Below are 23,283 nucleotides of genomic sequence, written 5' to 3'. Positions count from 1 at the left end.
CCTCTTTCCTGGAACAAGTACTTAAAGCTTAGTAAGTTATGGCCCTATTTTCAGAAAATCCCAAAGGCATGCTAGTAGAGCTCAGACTTAGATAAAAGTGTTAGTAATACCACTGCTAGCTGATTGCATTATGTCATCTTGGGATGCCCCAGTGCCATTCCTACTTTCTCTTTGCTTTTGTGCCATTATCTAGAAGGATCCCTTGATTTAAAAAGTCCAAAACTTCCCATTACCCTTAGAACTGGTATACTTAATGGTTGGAGCCAAAAGAGGAGAAAAAGGATGAGGTGGATTTCATTGTGAGGGCGAGGAATACAGACAAGCAGCCAAAAGAAGGGTGAATACCTCCTTGACTTTATGAGGCACCTGGTCAGGAAGCAGATGAATCAACAGAAGAGTTTTAAAGAGAGCAGGTGACACACTCCGGCCTGGNAAAATCTTTAAAAAGTCCAGAAAACTTCCCATTACCCTTAGAACTGGTATACTTAATGGTTGGAGCCAAAAGAGGAGAAAAAGGATGAGGTGGATTTCATTGTGAGGGCGAGGAATACAGACAAGCAGCCAAAAGAAGGGTGAATACCTCCTTGACTTTATGAGGCACCTGGTCAGGAAGCAGATGAATCAACAGAAGAGTTTTAAAGAGAGCAGGTGACACACTCCGGCCTGGACCTTTGGTTTTGTTAATTAATTTATTCAACAAATATTTATTGAATATCTTCTAAGTGACAAGTTCAGCTCTAGTTACCCAGCAGGTTCCCTCAACAATATCCTGAATAACTCCTGGTAATGCCAGACACCAAATAGATTTTTCTTGTTTTCCAGTGCTAAGAATTAGGATGCACAGGTTTTTTTTTTTCCATCTGTAGCCTCAAATTCCCATTAGATAATCTACTCAAAGCTGGATAAACACTCACATACATTCATGAGGCAATACTATGACTAGTGGTGAATATATTCACTACTCTGAGAAACATACACACATACCACAAACTGAGAAACATTTGTTTTATAATTAAGGTTATCCAGTCAACAGATATTTATTGAGCTCCTAATACATGCCAAGCACGGGATTTGGTGATGAAAATACAGTGGTAAACAAAGCAGAAAAGGTCTTGTTTGAGGAACTTTTATTTTAGTGGAAAAACAGATGCTTTTAGGTGGTCAAATAAATAATATAACCACAAGTTATGCTAGTTACTAAGAAGGAACTGAAGAGAAATAAAATAATAAGAAAGAGAGGAGGCTGCAAAAATGATCTGAGGAGGTGACATTTAAACTAAGGTCTGAAAGATAGGAAGAAGCCAGCCATATGGGGAGCCTGAAGAAGACCATTCCTGGCTAAGGAAATGGAGCCCATGTGTGTGGAGACAACCTTCTCAGATGTTTGTCTCTACCAGGAAAATGAGAAATGCAGCCATCACTGGAGAAAAGGAAAGGTAAAGAAAGGTTTGGGATTTTTTTGGTTTGGGCTGAGTTGTCTTTTATTGAAAAAGGGTATTTGAACATATGTCCATGCTGATGGAAATCATTTCATAGACAGAGATGGTTGGAGGATCCAGAAGAGAGAAGAACAATTTTAAAGAGGCAAAGTAAGGGAATAGAAATGGATCTAGTGCACAAATGAAGACATGGTCATCTTCCTCCACTAGAAGGATAAAAGAAAGAGATCATGCAGATGTGGGTAGATTTGTGTTCTGGTGGTGTAAGTGAGGTTCCATAGTGGGAGGAGGGGATATGGTGGGTTTGCAAGAGGAAAAGATATGACGTCACTGTCTCAAACAGTGGAAAAACATGGTTGGCAGGGAACTGAAGAAAAAGTAGTAGGCAGTGTTGAATGTCCATTTGAGATCTGCGATCACTAATGTGAAGCTGGGTTTCTCAAGTAGGTCTGATTTTTGTCTTCCCATCCCCAGCCTGGGCACATCTGGCAATGCCTAGAGATACTCTTGGTTATCACACAGGAGAAGGGAACAATGTGACGAGCACCTAGTGGATAGAAGGCAGGGATACTGCTAAACTTACTACAGTGCACAGGACAGCCTCCACAACAAAGAATTATCCAGCTCAGAATGTCAATACAACCAACGTTGGGAAACCCACATGTAAATTGATGTCATACATATAGACCATCTCTGGAAAGCTACATAAGGAGACAGTGATAGTCTCTGTGAGCAGAAATGGGGCCATGGGACAGAGTGAAAAGAGGACTTACTGTCCTATATTTTTGCATGCCTTTTAAAATTTGTACTATGTATATGTATTACATATTCAAATCAACCAAAAGATAGAAATAAATCAGTGATAAAGAGTAATCGATATAAGTAGATGATAGATAAAAACAAACTGAAACCAGCCTGTCTGTTTGGGTAATTTTTCTCTAGCAACATCCAGCTTGTAGGATGCCAGCTTAAAGGAAATGGGATTTTTGCAAGGGGAAAACAGTGAAGGACACAGAATATGCTGGAATTGAGAAATTTTCCAAAATACTGATTGTAATGACAGAGGGTAAACGCTAAGTTTGTCAGAGAGAGTAATGAAGATAAAGAAGGAGCTGATGGCTACGTAAGGAAATGCTAGAGTTTATCAGAGGTCTCAATGTGATAAAAATAGACACAATTTAGGAGAAAAAATGTTGGAGCAATTGAGCTGGAATAATAGGAGATGATGTGACAATAGGATGTCTGAAATCAAATTGTAAAGGATATGCCATAATTTTTAACAAAGACAAAGTGGGGGGAAGGCCTGTGGTAGTGAGTAGTTGAAAAAAACAGGAAAAGGTCATTGTGACTGAAGAACAGGAGAATCTAAGAAACCAGGTATTTAGATGGATGCCTCAGGTCAGTGGCTTCTTCTGGAGCATGAAGTGCCTCTCGTATTGCTTACTAAAATGATAGGTGCCATTTTTTTAGATAGATGCCATATACCAGATACTTTATATACATATTAGTCACTTTTGTCCAAGAGAAGTCAAGTGACTCACCCAGTGATTGCATTTAGAAAGTAAAGGCACAAAGATTCAAGTTCAAGTTTTTCAGTCCAAAGTCTGTGCCCTTTCCACTATGCTATGGCTCTGCTCCAGCAGGAGCGTGGGTGAAGTTATCATCAACTCTGTTGAAAGTTGGGTGAGCTTAACATTGGCAATGATATAGGTAATAAAAACTCTGGATAATGGAAAGAGACTGGGGGAGAGTGGTGTCTAGCAATGATGGATTTGCTTCACAGTTCCCACTCTAGTGAGTTCTTCTTAACGTGGCCTTAAGGCAAAAGGAGTGAAGAAGCCATGGAGGAAAGAAATAAGGAGGAAAAAAATTTAGTGATTTCCAAAAAGTACATTCATAATGTTGACCTGTATTCTAAAATATAATTTTTATTACAAGTATTCTTTTTATTAAAATATGCAAAGTGTATATAAATACTGATTATATTATAGGAAAATAACATCAACAGCTGACAATCAAAGAGTCTTGAGGACTATTTTGAGGACAACTGAGTCAGTTGCCAAGAAGTATTCAAAATCTACCACTAAATGCAACCCATGTTTTCCAAACATATCCTTCACAATCTCCACATTGTCTCTTCTTATGTAACTCTTCCAGTCACATGCATGTGAGTGCAGATGCACACACACACACACACACACACACACACACACAACTAAAATTGCACTGGAAATATACATGCTGTGTGGGGAAAGGAGCAACTTCCCAAAAGATCCCCCTTGCTTCTTTGTTAGCATCACCTGGTGGCTCAGGCTGTGCCTTTAGAAGTAAAGATGCTTCCAATGGGACACTGGCCTTTTGGTCTCTTTAGCTTATCATGCAAGCCTAGTCCTCTTTTTCCATCCTTTATACACTCATGTCACATCCATATATCTGAAAGACAGCCTCCCCTGAGGTAGATAGTAGACCCACCCCAAGAGGTGAGTTAACAGGTGTCCTTTTCAATGTGCCAAAATGCTCTTGAACACTTTAAATGAGTGTAGGACAGCCTGGTAGCTGCTTCTTCCTGCCTCTGCATCTTTGCATGGCAGCGCAGAGTCTCATGCTCTTCGGTCGTACTCCCCCTCCTGTCTGGCTCATGAGATGAGGAACTGTAGACCTGCTGGACCCTGTGGTCTCAAGATAACTCTTGGCTCATGTCTTCTCACTTGACCTTAAGTGGGCTTAAGAAGACTCTCATTCAAGACCATATTTTCAGTGCCTGTAACAAGGAACCACATGGAGAGAATCCCAAAGTGCTTTTCTTAGAGCTTATATAAGCCAAAAAATGTCTTAGATTCCTCAAAACTGACCAGAGACAGTTCAGATACATTGACATATAAATGGTCAGCACTGGTGAGATTGAATACCGCTCCCAGGTAGCTGCTGCGGGCCCACATCTGGCCAGTAGTGCAGTAGTTCATTATCTTCCCCTCCATCAGCACCAGGTCCTGGGGATACTTAGAGTTCCTCATATAGACCTTGTGGTTCAGGGGCTGGTTGTTGCAGGACTGACCCCTGAAGTACACTTTGGAATACACAAAGTACAACCCAGTATCATTGATCACAAGGCCACCCTTCTTATACTTCACCCCAGAGACAAGGGCAATTCCATATGTGTCTTCCCATTCCAGAGGGATGGATCTTGAGTTGGACTTGCCTGAAATCAAATCAGAGAGGAGCTTTCAGCCGGGAATGATCATGAACCCAACAAATGAAGTTTCCAAGGCAAAACTGTGGGCCTTTCCTTGAGGAAATGACCAAAATGACATAACCCATATAGACCTGGCTAGTGGGTCAGACTCGATCTCTCACTGAATTCCTGAGAGACCTCTATGAAATTGCTTGCCTCAATTTTATCATCTACATGACTGGGACAATAATATATATCCTAATCAATTACAATGAGACATTATTGCGATTATTTTAGTTCTCTGGAAGAGAGATTCTATGATCTTCAGAACTAACACCAAAGCTTCTAGGTTTTGAGGTGTCTCCATGAGGAAAAAAGCCAAACCTAAGGAAATTCTAAAGTTGGGAAGAACCCTTAGGGATCATCTTTTCCAACTCCTCACCTATGCTAAGGAGTCCTCAGTCCCCCCACTTTGAGCTAAAATCCCCTTTCTTTTATGTCCACACAGCAGAATATTCATACCTTAAGCAGAGAACACTCTCCAGTACTGAAATTATCACTTATGTACCTGTATTTCCTTATTAGATTTTAAGTTCCTTGAAGGCAGGAACCACGTATTATTAATCTACATGTCTCCAAGGCTCGACATACAACACGTGTTCAATAAATATCTAGTGATCCAAACTGGATCATTCTACAGCCTCTGCCTAAATAATTCCAGGGGCAGTGGCATACTACTTTCTGGGATACTTATCCGCTTTTCAGATATTCATGGATTGTGCCCTGGGAATGCCCACACCACATTGCTCTCAAATCACTTCACTTCACTACATGACCACATGCAGGAAGTCCACCAATGCCAGGACCGGGCCTTTCCTCTCACTCCTACTTCTACTCTTGCACAAAGCAGAGTGAAGCTCTTCCAGAAAACCAGAAAAGCACTGACTAAAATAATTGATCCCTCCCTCCCTTCCCAGATCTCACCTTTTGAACGCATGCCCCAAATCCCCCAAGGGTCTTTGGAATGACTGGAAAGAGTGAGCTCCTAATAAGCAGGAGTCATGTTATAACCAGCTCCATTTTGCCAGTTCAGGACATGGCCTAGACTATTGCAGGGATTCAGTATGGGTGCGAGGTTGACTTCACTAGAAAGATGGGACTATTCTTGGGTGTCAAATGCTGTCACCAGAAAGTAGCAACTCCCTCCAAGCACAGTACCCAACCAGCCACTCTTTCTGTCAAAGGCTTTCCCAAGCCCCATGTATCTTTCAGATACAGACCTGTTAAATGGGCCACTTTTCTCAGCTCCCTTTTTTCAGAGGGTGGGTTGGGTTGACCTGTATCATAGAGAGATGAAAGATACATGTAAAAATGAGATACCAACTATTCTTTTGTTGGGACTCTGAACTGATCATTTAAACAAAAGTGGTTTTTCTAAAAACATAAATGATACAGTCTAACGCATACTATAGTCTAATACAGTCTAACATATACTGTATGTGTTTTTATATATAAAATAATATAGTTTAACATATACTAATCATTCAAGTCCAAACTATAGAACTCCCAGCAACCTGTACTTCAGAAAAAAGAGGTAAAAAATAAACCAAATTGAGATAGACATATGCACAAATTATGTCACAAAGAAACAATAAAAAGGTTGATTGATAAAGAGCTATCATATCAGTTACTGCATTTGAACTTGCCACAGTCCTTTGAGATAGAGATTATTGTCCCACCTTACAGACAGCTAAATGAACTTAAAAGGTGGGTGCTTTGTCCAGGAAGACCCAGCTACTCAGTGTCAGAAGAGGAGGGACACTCAAGTCTCCTGCTTCCACATTAGGGCTTTATTTTACTTGTCCTGCTGCCTTGAGGACTCCACAGGACAGAGGCCAAAGACTATGATTTCACCCCCTGGCCACTAGGTCTTCCCCCCAGTGGCATTTGACCATCTGCCCAAATTAATCATCCTTAGATCTCAAATGCCTTGAGTAGCTCCCCATTGAACGTATAACTGTGTAAAAGTTTCCCCAGCTACATGATCTCTGTCTGTCTGTCCAGCCTCACTTCCTCTGCTTGCTCATGTCGGCCAAGGCTGCATGAGTTCTGATGTATCCTGAACACAACCAGCTTCCAGCCCCTGTGCCTTTGCTCCTGCTGTTCGTCTGCTCAGAACGCCCTCCAAACAGATCTTTGTGGTAAACTCCTATCATCCTCTAAATACCACCTGCAATACCTCTTTCTTGGGGAAATTCCCTCAGGCCTTTTTAATCCAGTACAGTTTTTCCCGCCTTTGACACCTAGAATCACTTTGTCTTTACCTCTTTTGTCGGTTCTGACTCCCCATTTCTGTGGTAACTGTATAACTTGTCTTATTCCCCCCACATAAATGCAAATTTCCTACTATATGTTTAATCCAACAGAGTACTTAGTTCAGTTTCTAACTCAGGGCATGTGACCAGTAAAAATTTGGGAAATTAAATTGAAAGAGTTAAAATAGACAATAGTTGCTAAAGTAGAATTATTTCTCTGACTTCAAGTATTTTAACCAAAGACAGCCACCACTTAGCTAATAAATTCAACTAAGATGTTTAAGAAAGATTCATAGAAAGGCCCTCATCCACATCAAGCTCATAGCGATTAGCCTGTAACACTCACATGTGGAGTGGCATTGCCCCAATCCGCTGAGAACATGACCTGAACAATCATGACCTCTCTAGCCACCCGACACCACCCACCATGAATGAGGTGTTAGCGAACAGGAAAGGCAAAACTGAGTCTCCTCTACATTCCTATACCACAAACCATCTGTACAATTAGTCTGGCATTCAGCCATGTACTGACAGGAAATGGAACAGAGAACCACAGGTTGCGTATCTTTCTATCCCTCATAGAGCTTTGCACAGTGTGATTCTCATTGAGGGTCCTCAGTAAAAATATCTGCTGGATAAATGCTGAAATAAAATGGAAATAGATCCTATACTTCAGTGATGAGTATTTCCTGCCCACGGGGCCTTTGCACATGCCATTCTCACTGCTGGAATGTTCTCCCCTATCCACCCACAGCACCCCACACACAGGCACGCACACACAACACCTTAGAGGGGACTTTCCAGACCACTCTATCTTACATCGCACTTAGTAAAATTTGAAATTATATTGTCTGCTTGCTTGCTTTTGTTTACCCTTTCCTGCATGCTTAAGCTTCCTAAGGGCAGGACCCTTGTCTCTCTTGTTCTCAGTCATCACCAACACCCAGCACTGGCACATAAGAAGCACTCCAAGAACATTTGTGAATGAATTAAAGACTTAATGAGTTAACTGTGGAAAAATGGAAAATGAAAAAGGAGCAAATAAGTATGTTTAAATAATCTATAATAGTTTTTCTGGCAAGTATGCCAGAGAAAATCGTTGTTAATTTGTTGAACTATAAATCGTTCTAATCCTTTACTGAGAACATAAAAATATGCACATGTACTTACATAGTCAATTTAAACTAAGCCTACTGTTTCATAACTTGTCTTTTTTATCTAACAATATAGAACACACAATCTCCATGGCCTTAAATGTAATTATATGGATTTCATTTGCTGCATATGATGCCCTCTGAATATACCATGATGTGTTTAATCTCTTGTTAAGAAGCATTTAAGTTTTTCTGACTTTATTATAGATAGCCTTATAAGAAAATGATGAACACCCTTATTTCTGAGTTTTTGGGTCTACGTCTCATTACCTTATTAAGATAAATTCTTAGTGATGAGAGTACATGGTAAATTAACACTTTTTATTTTAAAGATTTTATTTATTTATTTGACAGAGAGAGAGAGAGAGTGGGTGTGTGAGCACAAGCAGGGGGAGAGACAGGCAGAGGAGAGGAAGAAGCATGTTCTGCAGGCTCCCCTCGGAGCAGAGAGCCTGATGCGGGGCTCGATATGGGGCTCGATATGGGGCTCGATTCCAGCACCCTGGAATCATGACCTGAGCCAAAGGCAGTTGCTTAACTGACTGAGCCACCCAGGCGCCCCCGTAAATAACACTTTTAATCCTTTGGTACATTTTCCAACTGGTCTTCAGAAAAGGTATAGCAATTTACATGTTCCCTGGCTGTCAACTAATGTTTAAGCAAAATTTTTCTCTCACATTTTTGCCAATCTGGTTTTTTTTTTTAATCTTTACCAATGGGATGAGTGAAAATGGATATCCCTTTGTTTTAATTTGCATCTCTTTTCCTATTAATAAAGTTGATACTTTGTTCTCCATGGGGAAATTCACCAAGCTCTGGTCCATCTGGGTTGATAAGAAAGTACTTGTTTACTGGAAGAGGTGGACCTGACTCATCTATTCGCTTGACTTTTAATCACTAAAATGATCCCAGAGAGCGGGTGAAAGATGGGTAATTAGGGACCTGTTTCACCAGCCACATTCCACTGATTTTCAAAGCTATTTTACTTTAGAAATCCTCCAAAGGTTTTATTTTTCTAACAAATATTTCTACTCTGCTTGAATATATCTGGACTTTCTAACATTTAGGGACTTGGACCTAGAGCTAGAGACCAGAGCTTCCAAGGGATGGTTCCTCCAGAGCTTACATTCTGGAGCAGTAGGGTAACTTGGGTCACCTACAACAGGCGCATAGGAGAAATTGGAATAGGCTCCCCTCATTGGACGGCCAGGGCTGCCTTCTGTTTTTTCCCCAATTTCTAAGGATGAAATTTACCTGTTATCTTTGCAGAGGCATCTTGCTTCTCTTCTTTATTTCTCATTCCATGGCCATCATAGACAGATGGAAGCTTCCCTATTTCATAGGGCACCAATCTATGTGCTGGAAAGCCCTGTAGGTGACAAAGCACCGGAAGCCTGTGTTCCTTCTAGCCCCAGTTCCACACCAGCCATTTGGGGCATATCCCCTAATCTATCTGGTATTCTGTTTCTCTTCCGAGAAGTGAGATGACTGGACCAGATTTGCTCCAAGCTCCCTTCCAACTCTTACCAAATTCAAAGTTCAATGAATCTTAGTTGAATGAACCAGAGCATCTTAAATCTACCTGCCCACAGTTTCCAGACTATGTCCCAACACGTCACACAAGGTCAGTGTTCAACATTTTCATCTTCTCCCTTGTCCTGAATCTCATACAAAGGACTTTCTTTTATTATTGAAGGGAGCTTATGATTGCCTTTGTGGGGAAAGTTGGACTAGCCCTTGAGAAATGGCCAAAGTCTTCCCTCCAAGACTGCCAGTGAGTGCAAAAGAACAACTTTAATGTGGATGATTAATTGCCTACTTTTTAAAAGCTTAAAGGGGCACCTGGGTAGCTCAGTTAAGCATGCGATTCTTGATTTCAGCTCAGGTCATGATCTCAGGGTCTTGAGATGGAGCCCTACATCGGGCTTTGTGCTGGGTGTGGAGCCTGCTTAAGATTCTCTCTCTCCCTTTCCCTCTGCCCCCCCAGTAAATAAATAAATAAATAAATAAATAAATAAATAAATAAATAAAAGCTTAAATATATCCTAGAAATTTTTTTTAAATAAAGCTTGACTCTTCAGTAATCTCTTACAGAGTTTAAAGAGGAGATGACTTTTCCCAGAAACATCTGTCTCTGCCCCCTCCACCCCCCCCCCTCCCTGGGAGTTACAGCCACTGCCCTGTTCATGGAAACCAGGAAGCCTGAGGAAGGGGACACGCCTGGAACAAGCTGTATATGTGTCATCTCTTTCCAAAGTCAAATGGAAATTATATGAATTGTGTGCAGTACTCAGTTATACTGATTTTGAATGATTATATTCACTCAATATGTTAGGGCAGTTCGAGGAATCAATATGACCAAAGATTCCAAACTAGCCAGGATTCCTTTTGTAGTACACATGTGTCCAATAATGGGATGGAATTCCACGCCTTCAACCAACATGGCTCAGCAATGAGGACTGTCTTTAGAAACTCAATATACATGCATTAAAGGACTCACCTATTTGCTTCTCCAAAGATGATGCTATATGACTTTGGCTGGTGGACTGGCAAAAGAGAGAGAAAAAAAGATGCATAATAAATATGCAGTTCTTTAAGCTACAGGAGGCAAAGTTGTCAAATAAACCAATAAAATTGAGAAGGGAATCTCCACACCTCAGAACCTCTCCTAACTCAGACTCTGGCCATGCCATCGTGTCTCACCATGCCTCAGTTTTGTGATATGGAAGAGTTCTGATATTTTTAAGTATTTTCAAGGAAATTTAGTTTGGTCATTTAAACAAATTCACTCCTAAGCAAGACTCCAAATTCCTTTTCTTTCTTGAATCACTAACCTCTAGGTTGGGGTTCAGCAGGCGCACCGGCCAGCTGAGAAAGGAAGAATTGTCACTGCCAGTCCTATTCGGGCCCTGATCCTTTACAAGAGAGCAAATACCCCTTTCACTCATTTGAGCCTCCGTTTCTCTGCCTCTGGAATAGAACGACTAGAATGATCCACTTCGAAGACAGGAAAAAAGGACTAAAATATACTTTGCAAGAGGCCACGGTCCCTCTGGGCTTCGGTGTCCCTTTGCCCTCCGCAGCAGCAGCAGAGCTGTCTACACCCGGTCTCCAGAGCACAGCAAATGCACACGCTGGCTTACCTCTCTGAGTTCGGCCAGCTCCTTCTGTAGGTGGAAGAGCTGGAACATGCCCAGCCCCAGTCCAACCAGGGCCACCAGAACCATGAAAAACATCACAAGGAGGCACACGCCTGTGTTGTGGTCCCTCCGCGTCTTCACAGGCGGCAGCGGCAGCGGAGCCAGCGGTGGTGGCGGCGGTAGTGTTGGTGGCGGTGGCGGCGGTGGCCTCCTGGGCCCAGGCCTTCCTGGCACAGAGGACGGACACGGCAGGACTGAACCGGGAGGGGCCCAGGGAGAGCCGGCACTGCTGTCCACCCAGTAGATTTGGGGGTACGGGTAATTCAAGGGCTGCTGCATGGCAGCCGGTTCGGCGAGCTGGCAGCCGGTTCGGCGGGCTGGCCCGCTGCAAGGTGTCCGGGCCGGGGCCGCTGTTTTTCTGACTGCTCGAGAGAAGAAAAGCCGGCTCTTCCTTTATAGAGTTTCCATGGCCAAGGGAAACACCTCTCTTTCGTTCTCTCTTTCCTTCTGTCTTTCTGCTTCTCAAAGAGACACCCACTCACTTTGCATCTGAAGCTGAGAAGCCTCAAGACAAGAGACTCAGAGCAAACCCCGGGAAGTTTCCGCCCACAAGTTTCTGATGAAAGCCTGCAGGGCCCAGTTGTCGCTGCGCTACCTGAAAGGCTGGTGGGATAGCCTTATCTTTCTCAGGCCCTGTGAGAGCAGGCAGCGCTGGGCTCAACACAGTGGGCTTTGTCCAGCAGCCAGCTCCCGGGGGGCAGGGGGAGGGGTGGCCAGGCCCTGAGGGGAAGACTATGGAGTCAGAGCCAGGAGTGGAGTCCACCTCTTACCTTTTGCGGGAGGGAATCAATCCCTTGCTCCATCCTCTCGCCACACCCAAGTACCGTTTACCCTAACACTGCAAAGCACTGTAATTTATGGGGTAAAAATCTGCCCCACCCTCTCTCTACGGATTAGATCAGAGGTTGCAAACCAGTGGCTGACATACCCATAGACCTCACTATGTTTTTTCTCTTCTCTGTTGTCGCCTTTTAAAATTGGGATAGTCCACATTAAATATATATATATATATTTATTATGTTTCAAAACATTAGAATACTGGACACCCTAGAGGCCAGCCAAACCCAGTCCACCAGAGCTGACATTGTTGCTCCCAGCTGGCCCACCCTTCACTGTGCTTCACACACCAGCCGCCCTGGGCAATGGCCTTCCTGGTTCCTGCAGGCCTCTGTTTGCAGCCTGTGTTCTGGCTGTCAGGGGTAACACATGCACCCAGTTAAATTTGAATGTCACGTAAAGAAATCATTTTTAGGATAAGCATGTCCTAAACATCACGTGGAATACGCTAAAAAGTTACTTGTCATTTATCTGATGTTCAAATTTAACTGATTGTCCTATTTGTTTGTTTTTTACTAAAGACAGGAACTCTATCTGGACAGACCTCACCCTCTTCTGTGGCTTCGAATACTATTTATATGCCTTTAACTCCCAAGTGCTTGGCTGCAGTCCCAATCAGGCTCCCCTATAAACCCTGTAAACCACGCCTAAAACCCTGTTTTCCATTTTACCGGAGAGCTCCACTTTTCCGATTTCATCAGCATTTACATCATGCTGTGGCATTTCTGCGACTGCCATTCTGGCTCTCCACCTGGGCCAAAGCAACACCAGATTTACTTCCCTGCCACCTTCTGCCGGCCCACCCCCCCATACTACCTGTTTCACTTGACGTCAGTCTTTCTCAACTCCTCTCTCTTTCTCTCCTGCAACATTTAACCCAGGCCTGTTGATTTCCCCCGAACCTGTTTCTCACATCAGCACACCCTCTACATTTCTATTTTTCCTGTTATTGTCTTAGGTCAGACGTTTATTACCTCTCACCTGCCGTAGCGCAATGGCACCCTAACATTAGCGCTCCCTCCCACCAGCCTTCCCGAGCACAAGTCACCCTGCAGAATGATGCAAGAACCACGCTGATAAAAGCAAACTCAAGAGATCTCGCTTTCTCGCCAAAACCTTGTGTTGAAAGGATTGAAACCAGAAGTCGTCCAAATTCCCTAGTGTGACACCCAGGGCTCCTTCCCATTAGACTCCAGCAGCTGGCACTGCCTCCTCTCCAGACGCTTCTGCCCACATCCCGCTCTGGACTCATGAGACAGCCTGACAGATGAGACCAGAATGACTGCATGAGCTTCTCACTATCGCTTCTTCTAGGTGGGCAGAGTTAATGTGCTTTTGAACTCACATATGGCTTTACTCATAGTTATGAAAAAGGGCAAGTTTAAAGGCCGTAAGTGAGAATCAGAATGTATAATTTAAGAATTCCACCATACACACAACCAAAAAAGCCTTGAAAGTACCCTGAAATACCTCTGACAAAAGTTGTATTAGGTCATCTCTTTTATACTATAAAAATTTTACTGAAGGTGGCAAAGATTCAAATGAGTGAAAAGACACACCACATCGAGGATGGGGAGGCTAGAAAGTGTTGCAGGATGCTCAGGGGTTTGTGGTTCTTGAGTTAAACTGCCTGGGGTTAAAATCCCAGCTCTTCCACTTATGAGCTGTGTGAACTGGACAGGCCACTGTCCCTCGGTGCCACAGTTTTCTCATCTATAAAAATGAGCCTGATCAGAACAGTACTTATTTCGTAGGGCATTGTGAAACTAAATGAGTCAAAGCACTTGGTACACTTAAAATGGTCCCTAGCTTCAACGTAAGCCCTTAGCAAATGTTGTCCTCATTGTTGTAAATGCAGCAAATCTTCCTACACGTAGTCCACCTGTAAACTTAACATACCTGACAGTCTTCCACTGAAGAGAAATGAAGGTGCAGAGGGGATACAGGTTGCAGGAAAAAGTGCAAGTCAATGCCCAACAACCAGGATCCGCAGAGATTCCACCAGTGGACTGACGGACTGATGGACCCCTCTGTTTCAGGCTAAGATCCTCCCTGCTTTTCTCTGTCAAACTCCCACAGAAACTTCTAGCATTTTTCAGTAAGAATTATGCTGTACTTTCACACCTCCCTCTGCCCTGCTTCTTGATTTAATCTATGATAGGAGGAATCAGAATCCTACTATATGCCCCCAAACCATCCAGGGTCCTCGGATCCTAGGGAGAATCTGAACAGAAATAGAGATAGAGAGCAGTCTTTAAACACCAGCATTGCTCTTTGATGCGGCCACCAAATACCATATGTTGGCTAAATCATGGAGAAATAAACACCCTAACAGACAATAACAAGGTCTTGTCATAGTTTGGAGTACTACCAGAACCTTGTTCATTAGCAGAAATGATCTTTTCAAACAAGATCCTAGCTCTGTGATTGCTGGGGGGGAGGGGAACACATATATTTGCCTTCAAAAGATGCACTGAAGGGGCACCTGGCTGGCTCAGTCATTAGAACAGGCGACTCTTGACCTTGGGATGGTGAATTTGAGCCCCACGTTATGTGTAGAGATTACTAAAAATAAATAAACCTTTTTAAAAATGCACTGAATAAATAAATCAAAGGGCCAGCCTGCTGGCAGCTCCCACATGTGGGAAATTCCAATTGAGGAACTTCTCTCTTTCTGACCTCATCCCTCTACTTGCGCTGGTGGCCTCTCTGATTCTGCAACCAGGATTCCTTGAGGATGGATGGGGGAGAAAGATTCAGAACTGGTGATTTCTTTCGGTTAAGGTGTAGGATTGCCTGTCGTAGAGATTTAATGGGATGTGGGTGAGGCTTCGGAGCAAATCAAAATGCAGGACCAAATCAGAGAACGCTCCCTGTACAAGTTATTAAAAATTTTTTTAGGTATCTGACCTCATTAGATTAAATTCAAGTTATCTTTAATGATGATCCCTCTAGCATTGTAATTCCCTTCAGAAATTGTCCGGACCCTTTAGTAAAAGAATTCCAATGATCTTTCCCCATCTTAGCATGTTAGCCACATGGAGGTTAAAAGAACAGAAGAGGAAGGAGAAGGGTTTCCTCTTTCTTTCCATCCCCCCCGTGTTTTAGCAGGGGACCGGACTCAGTGGACTGTGGCCTGGAGCTCTAGACATGACTCGGCAGTCACCCAGAGTGGTGCACGATGGAACCAGCAGCTACCTCTTCCCTGGGGACCGGGAAGAGGGTAAAAAGACAGGATAACACTGGGTAGTAACAAGTTACACGTGGCACACCATGTCAATCTTGTTCACTACCACTGGGTGAAAACTCAACAAATACATGTTGGCCGTGTGACAAGATAGAGAAGAGTCTGAAGTCAGAAACAGGACCCGGTAGGACTTAAGATTCTTCCGCAGCCTCACTCAGTGATGCTGAGCGTTCCATCTTCGGACGACACTGGGCAGATGTCAGGGGCCTACTGCCGACGTGGAAAGCTCAGCCGCACAGCGCGTTCCCCTCCTTCTCCAAGGCCGGCATGGCCCACCTTCAGTTGCCACTGATGCATTTCCACTGCCACTGAAATAAAATCTGAACTCTTTGGTGTGACTTCCAAGCCCCTCGTTATCTGGGCTCTTCCTGGCTCTGCAACTCTCTACTGTCTTCCTCTCAGGCCACACTGCAGTCACATGGGCCTTCCCGTTCATCAAACGTGGCAAGCTGTTGCCCACCTCAGGGCCTTTGCCCGAGCTGCTGCCATTGGTCAGAATGTTCTTTGCCCCACTTCTGCCCTACTTTTATATGACCAGCTCCCAGAATCCTTCAGTCCTAAACCAAATACCACTTCCTCAAAGAGGTTTTCACTGGTCATTCCATCTAAATGAGATAATCCCAGTTAGTATTCTCTCTCATCATACTCTGGGCTTTTTTTTTTTTCCTTTTCTGGTACCTAGAAATAATTTCGTAAATAGATACAGAGAGATATAGAATCATGTCTATCTTCTGCACTCTCTTGTATATGCACCCTAGCACAGTGCCTGACAAGTAACATGCAATAAATATTGAAACAATTCTTACCAAACTCCCCGTACAGTAGTTTTCTAGCACCCTCAAATCACAACTCATTCACTGTCTCAGTTTCTCATCAAATGTTGGCTCTTAAACCCTGAGACAAGTCAGAAGACTTTTGAGAGAAACTGCACAGGCTTACACCCAAAGGCATCTATCCCATTAATAGCCAGCTGGGTGCCAGGTTGATCTTTCCTGCCTCCAGATGACCTCCTTGCCACTCGAAGCACAACCCAAGAAGCCAGGGAGAGACCGTCCTCCCTCCTGTCTCAAAGTTTTAATACTATTCAGAGCAGTCACTGTTTCTCTCAAGAGGCTTCTCAAGTTTTCTGGCAGTAAGAACCCTGGTGGCCGACCCTGACGTGATAAAGTTGAGGTGGCGGCTCAGCAGACTGGCCATCTTTTTATTTGATTTTTTTTTTTTTTTTAGCAGGCTCCACACTGGGTGTGGAGTTCAATACGGGGCTTGAACTCATGACCCTGAGATCAAGACCTGAACCGATATCAAGAGCCAGATAATTTACTGACTGAGCCACCCAAGCACCCCCGAATTGTCATTGAAGTACAGTTGACACACAGTGTTACATTAGTTTCAGGTGTGCAACATAGTGATTCAACTTCTCTAGATATCGTGATGTGCTCACCACAAGCGTAGCCACCATCTGTCACCACACAACACCATTACAACACCGTTGACTATATTCCCTGTGCTGTGACTTTTATTCCCGTAACTTTTTCCTGCCATAACTGGAAATCTGTGCCTTCCACTGCCCTTCACCCATTGTGCCCATCCCCCCATCCCCTCTCCTCTCACAACCATCAATTCATTCCCTGTATTTAAGGGTCTTTTTCTGCTCTTTATTTGTTCATTTTATTTTTTAAATTTCCCATGTAAGTGAAATCATATAGTATTTCTTTTTCTCTAATTTATTTTACTTAGTCTAATATCCTTTAGGTTCATCCATGTTTTAAATGGCAAGATCTCATCCTTTTCATGGCTGAGTAATCTTCCATTGTGTGTGTGTGTGTGTGTGTGTGTGTAAGTATACACACACAGGAGTGCATATATCTTTTCAAAATAGTGTTTTAATTTTCTTTGAGAAAATACTCAGTAGTGGAATTACTGGATCACATGGTATTACTATTTTTAATTTTTTAAAGGACCTCCACTACTGTTTTCCACGGGGCTGCACAAATTTGCATCCCCATCAATAGTGCACGAGGGCTCCTTTTTCTCCACATCCTCACCAACACTTGCTATCTCTTGCCTGTTTGATTCTAGCCATTCTGACGTGTGAGGTGATCTCCCACTGTGGTTTGGATTTGCATTTCCCTGATGATTCGTGATATTGAATACCTTTTCGTATGTCTGTTGGCCATCTATATGTCTTCTTTGGAAAATGTCTATTCAGGTCCTCTGCCCATTTTTAATTGGGTTATTTATTTTTTTTGGTGTCACATATAGGTCTTTAATATTTTGAGTTTATTTCTGTGTATGGCATGAGAAAATGGTTGTCCAGTTTCATTCTTTTGCATGTAGCTGTCCAGTTTTACCATTCATTGAAGAGACTGTCTTTTCCCTATTTATATTCTTGCCTCCTTTGTTGTAGATTGACCATACAAGTATGGGTTTATTTCTGGGCTCTCTATTCTGTTTAATGGATCTATGTGTCTATTTTTGTGTCAGTACCATCCTGTTTTGATTACTACAGCTTTGTAGTATAAGCAGATTGACCATCTTTTCTTCTGAGTCCTCGTATGCAAGCACAGCAATACGTTAGAACCACTGCAAACAGTGCTGAGGTCATACACTGGTTACTAAATCATATGAATGTCTAACTGTCTGGATTTCTGCCAGTTAGAGAAACGGCTAACTGTGAATTCCAAATCTAGAGTAGTGCCTGGTATTAAAGGCACTCAATACGTATCTATTGATGAGATGAATGTAAGTGAGGAAACTAACATTGAAATAGGTGAAGAGATTGACTAGGGTCACAAACAAAGCCTGTTGGTGTTTGAGCCAAAATTCTAGCCCAAAAAGGGCACAATGTGAAAATAGTTAGGAAACAAGAGTGCTTAAGACTGGGGCGCCTGGGTGGCACAGCGGTTAAGCGTCTGCCTTCAGCTCAGGGCGTGATCCCGGTGTTATGGGATCGAGCCCCACATCAGGCTCCTCAGCTATGAGCCTGCTTCTTCCTCTCCCACTCCCCCTGCTTGTGTTCCCTCTCTCGCTGGCTGTCTCTATCTCTGTCTAATAAATAAATAAAAAATCTTTAAAAAAAAAAAAAAAAAAAAAAAAAAAAGAGTGCTTAAGACTACCCCATGAGCAGCGCCCCCAGGTGCATAGGGCTGGGAGCTCAGCCTCCAGGGCGGTGAGGAGGTGGGTTAGGGTGTGGGGCACACCCCTAAACAACATCTTTTAAGAATGGAAATGCCTGAGTCTTGTGGGCTCTTTTATGAGCCCCTTATTGATGCTTGAAATGCTTCATTGCAAAAACACATGTCATGGTGGGTTTGTGGGAAAGTCAGAAGCACCAAAGACTGACTCAAATGTCAAAGTCGTTGTTTTTGTCACCCACTGTTTCCTTTGAGTGTCTAGCAGATGTTGGTGAGGGCTGTGCATCTGGATGCCTCGAGAGCCCTTCCTCCTCGGGGTCTCACGAGAATCAACTTTTGGGTGCACAACCTCCGAGTCTGGGATATGGTTTGCTGTCATGGGCCGTGGGACAACAGGAAAAGGACAGTCTCAGCATCCTGAGCTCTGTACCAGTTTGTTTACAAATGAGGCTCCCACCTCTGAGCCTTGTTCGCAAACTAGCTGCAATATTGTCGTACCAACCCCACGCCTTCAGGGCTCTCAAATCTCATCGCTAGAATAATGTGGAGCTCATCCTGCCATGCCCCGTGTTTCACAGATGTGGACCTGAGCCCCAGAGAGGGGAGGGGATTCGCCCAAGGCCACAGCCAGTGAGTGGAAGAGTTAGGAAGAAAATCTGTCTTGTCTCCCAGTGCTTCCCCACCATGTCGTAAATATCTGGACAGGAAAACACAGCATTTATTTCTGTCCAATTCCATCTCTATGCTCTGGAGCACCAGTTGGTGCAAAGAACCATGGAGGGGGCAAAGACACACCCATGGCCATGGCACAATTCCTTAAGGAGCTCCCAGTTGGGTGGGATGGCCCTGCTGTCTTCATATCCGTCAAATCCACCTGCCTTTCCTGTCCCTTGTAGTCAAAATGTTGACTCAGCGTTCTGTTGGGATGGGTGGGGAGGAGAGGGGACGGAAAGAAACATTTATTTTGTGACTGCAATATGCCAGCCACTCTATACATTTTCTTGTTTGACTTTCAAGCAGCCTTCGAAGGTAAGTATCATCTGCATTTCGAAATGATTCAGAGAAGTTGAAGAACTCATGAGGTGGCTGAGCCCAGATGTGAATTCAGGTCTTTCCACCAGACTTTCTCTTCTTCCCACAGCCATCCTCTTGTCCCGCAGAGGCTCAGGCACCTTGAGAACCTTGGTAAGTTCCCCTCCCCCAACACATAACATCAAAATCCTTCTCGTCATTCTAGGGAACCTGAGTTCTAAATTGAAGGTCTTCATTCACACTTTTCCATCTCCACACTGCCCCCCTCACCCCTACACGCCCCTTCTATTTTTATAACACCTACCTGCTTCACTCTCAACCATTAACTATCCTCACCTCCCTAAATGCACTGTGTTCCAGGCACTGAGGCTTCCCAGACCCCACCCTCCCCCTCTCGTCACCTTCCCCCTCACCTCACGACAGGCAGCCCAGGCATTGCCACCTCCTCTGTTGACAGAAGAAGACACAAGAGCCCAGCATGGCTGTCCTTCCACCAGGAATTCCTGGACCAGCCCACACCTGCACTCTTCAGGGCTCCTGCTCCTAGACCTCACTGCTCCACACTGTGTGTGTGGTTCCCGTGTCATGTTATACGTGATTTACATTCCCTTTCCCTAGGGATTGCGCCATCATTCCAGCCCATTGCTTGGTTTGCACCCTTCATTCACAGTTAATCTTACTTATCTTATTCTAGCTGCCTAGCTTAGCCCAAGATCCCCAAATTACACTTGGGAATAGCCTCTGCCCACAATGTCCTTTGGTCCTCCTGATGAACTCTTCCTTCCAAAGTCAGTTCAGACAACACCTCGTTTGTGAAAACCTTCCCCAGGTACAGTGAATGCTTCCTTCCTCAAGGTTCCTGTAGCCTGTTGATTATAGCACTTAACCCACCAAGTCCCTGGAAATCTCTCCTATCTCCTAAGCTCAAACACCTTCATGACAGGGACACTTTCTTGTTCATTTTGCAATCACAATCTCTAGCCCAGAGGCTGGCACACGGGAACTGCTCAGTCAACATTTCCTGGGTATTACTCGCCTATAGAGACCCTATGGGGTAAAATTAGAACCAAGCACTGGAAGGTTCTGCTCCACTAGACTGAGTTCTGCAAAGGCAGGGGGACAACTTCTTCCATCAGTGCATTCCCACTGTGCCAACAAAGTGCTACAAACATACAAGGAGCCACTCCGGGCCACCATCAGTTCCCAGTTCCAGGAAATATGTAAGCACTGGATCAAGGATTCCTTGGCAGAGATTTGGGGCAGGGGGCTGCACTGGGTGATCCTGAGCTCACTCATAGCTCCAAAGAGCATGGCTCCATGGTGAGCAAGAGGTTGGTTAGCAGCTCAAAAGACAAACAGGAGAAGTACAGGACAGAGGAATGGAAGTAAAAGAGGCACAGGTGGAAAATAAAGGGTCAGTGAGGAAAGGGAGGCTGAACACTGGAGAAAGGGAGGAGATCGGAAGGACTGGCGAGAAGAAGAACATGGGAGAGCGGGGCTCCTTGGCCACAGGGAAGTGCTTGCACACTGGCACGGCCAGACTCACGAGACCCCTGCTAGCCCGGAGGCCAGAGTCGTAGAGAATAGGAAGGCTGATGTGCTGAAAGGTGTTGCTACTGGAAACCAGCCAGAAATGGACCTAATTCCCATTCCACCCAGGCAGGAACCTAAATCCTAGAAAATCAGCTGCAATGAACAAAAACCAAGCCACACAGGAAGACGGGGAACGCCCTTACTGTCCTGTGCCATCTGGCCCTTCTTGACGCGCTGCAGCCTGGCCAGCCCTGAGCCAACACGTCAGAGCTTCGGTCCTCAAGCAACAGAACTCACAGAGGGCAGCCCACTGGCTGCCACCAGCCCTCCGGCTCTGGTGGCCCACTGGCTCCATGCCCCATTCTCCCCATTTTCCCAAAACATATTGCACGTTACAGGTGGTGCCGCTGTAGGCTGAGCTCCGGGACCCGTCTGATTTCCTAGACCGCCAAGAATAGGAGACCTGCACTCTTGTCACTTTTGCTGCAGGTCCGGTTCTAACTTCATGGCCTGGTTCATACCAGCACACAGCCTCCTGCTGCCCCCAGGGATGTTTGCAAAGTATCACGAGTGTTCCTGTTTACCGGGTACCCATTATGTTCAGATACTGAATCAGATCCTCTGTGTGATTCTCATGTTGATTCCTCCAAATAAGCCAATAAGGTTAAATACTCTTCTTAGCAGATCAGGAGACTAAAGCTCAGAAAGGTTAAATGGTTTTTCCAAAATCACACACACAACTATTAAGGGGCAGAGCCTGGAGTTAAACCAGTTCCAGGGCCCGTGACGCAGGGCCATCCAGGAATGGAGCCTTGCTCCTGGATCCCAGAGTCCCTGCCCACATGTCCCTTCCTCGAGCATTCAGGCCCTGCTTTGCACCCTGCTGTCTTCCAAGGCCTGCTCCCCTGCCCCAGCTCTCCCCCCTGTGCCGTGCCCCTGGCCCCTGTGCTTCACCCCCCGAGGCAGCCCGATGACAGGTGCCCCGCCAGCCTACCCAGGTGCCTCCCAGCTGTCTCCTGTCCCACGCCTCCCGGCCGTGGGGGCCTGCCTGCCTGCCCTTTTATCGGCAGCCTCAGAAACCCGCCCCCATCACCACTACAGAGGTTAACCTTTGCATCTTGTTGTCCACATCTAGTCTGTCCTTCCCCCAACAGAGCTGGTTTGAACACACACCCACCGAGACCTGAGTGCATCTCCAGACAGCGACTGACAGCTGAATCAGCTGCTGCTTCGCTGTCGCCTAACCCGTGAGTGCCCTATCCTTGCACACCTCACTGTTCACCTATCAGGGTTACTTGACAGGATGTCAGCCCTTGGCCTGGCACTCCTCCTCGGGCTCTGATCCTCTAAGCGGGGGTGGGGGTGGATTCCAGCAAAGGGAACAAAGGTCCCTTCACCTTGCAGCTCTGAATTCACTCATCTCGCAGCTCCAAGCCTTCCTCATTGCTACACGCCGAGTACTTCTCTCACACCAGCATCCTGACATGTGCACACATGCGCATGTGACCTCCCGCACAGATCTGCTCCTCTCCCTGTGCTCGGTTAACCAACCCAACCACGCAGCGCGGGGGGCAGGGAGGCTGGAGAGGGCTTGCAGGGCAGAAAGACACCAACGACCCACAGATGACTGTGGTCGCTCACGCACCTTGGTCTTCCCAGCACTCCTTGGGCTGGTTCTTTTCCAGCTGCAGCTCCGCGGAGCGAGGTGGCTACTGAGGAAGTGGTCAGAGGGTGGTGGAGAGCACTTCCTTTCACACAAGGCCTCAGGGCCAGAAGCAAAGCGTCATCACATCTCCTTCCAAAAATCTCTCCTCCCCGCATCCCCTTTCTCTAGTTTATGGGCACATCGCGTTGTCCGTTTTTTCACATTCTCCTACACCCCTGTGCCGGTTTCCGTCCTGGTGGGGGATCCCTGCGTTCACAGTCAGGGAGCTGGGACTGGAGTGCCTCTTAGCACTCGGCTATGTGTTTGTGCGCTTATTCCCTCTGCATCCACAGTGCGCCCCTGTGCCGGGCATGCACCCTGCCCTTGGCCTCCACGCAGGGTGGCCATCCAGGGTAACCTGGCCCATGGTCCGTCCAGCTGGAAATCTGAGACGAAAGACCTTCCCAGATGCACTGAGCATCTCGGCTGGCAGCCTATCACTTCCTCAAAGAAACTATCTCAGAGCAACTAAATATTGCAAGTGTTATAGTCAGAGGTTTCTCGTGCATGGATGT

General features: G+C 45.1%; 1 protein-coding gene across 1 annotated transcript; it reads right to left on the bottom strand.

The window, feature by feature from the left end:
- Positions 1 to 466: 466 nt before the first annotated feature.
- On the bottom strand, positions 467 to 22,813 carry FASLG (Fas ligand). Its single transcript, XM_002916946.4, has 5 exons — positions 22,709 to 22,813; positions 11,224 to 11,642; positions 10,581 to 10,626; positions 5,892 to 5,948; positions 467 to 4,638 (listed from the first exon to the last, which is right to left on the bottom strand). The coding sequence occupies exons 2-5, from the start codon at positions 11,557 to 11,559 to the stop codon at positions 4,244 to 4,246; spliced, it is 834 nt and encodes a 277-aa protein (XP_002916992.1). The 5' UTR covers positions 11,560 to 11,642; positions 22,709 to 22,813; the 3' UTR covers positions 467 to 4,243.
- Between the last annotated feature and the right edge of the window lie 470 nt (positions 22,814 to 23,283).

The sequence above is a fragment of the Ailuropoda melanoleuca genome, chromosome 8 (genome assembly GCF_002007445.2).
Source record: "Ailuropoda melanoleuca isolate Jingjing chromosome 8, ASM200744v2, whole genome shotgun sequence".
NCBI classification, from domain to species: domain Eukaryota; kingdom Metazoa; phylum Chordata; class Mammalia; order Carnivora; family Ursidae; genus Ailuropoda; species Ailuropoda melanoleuca.
The sequence above is the reverse complement of the archived record's forward strand: the minus strand, read 5'-3'. Positions and strand labels throughout refer to the sequence as shown.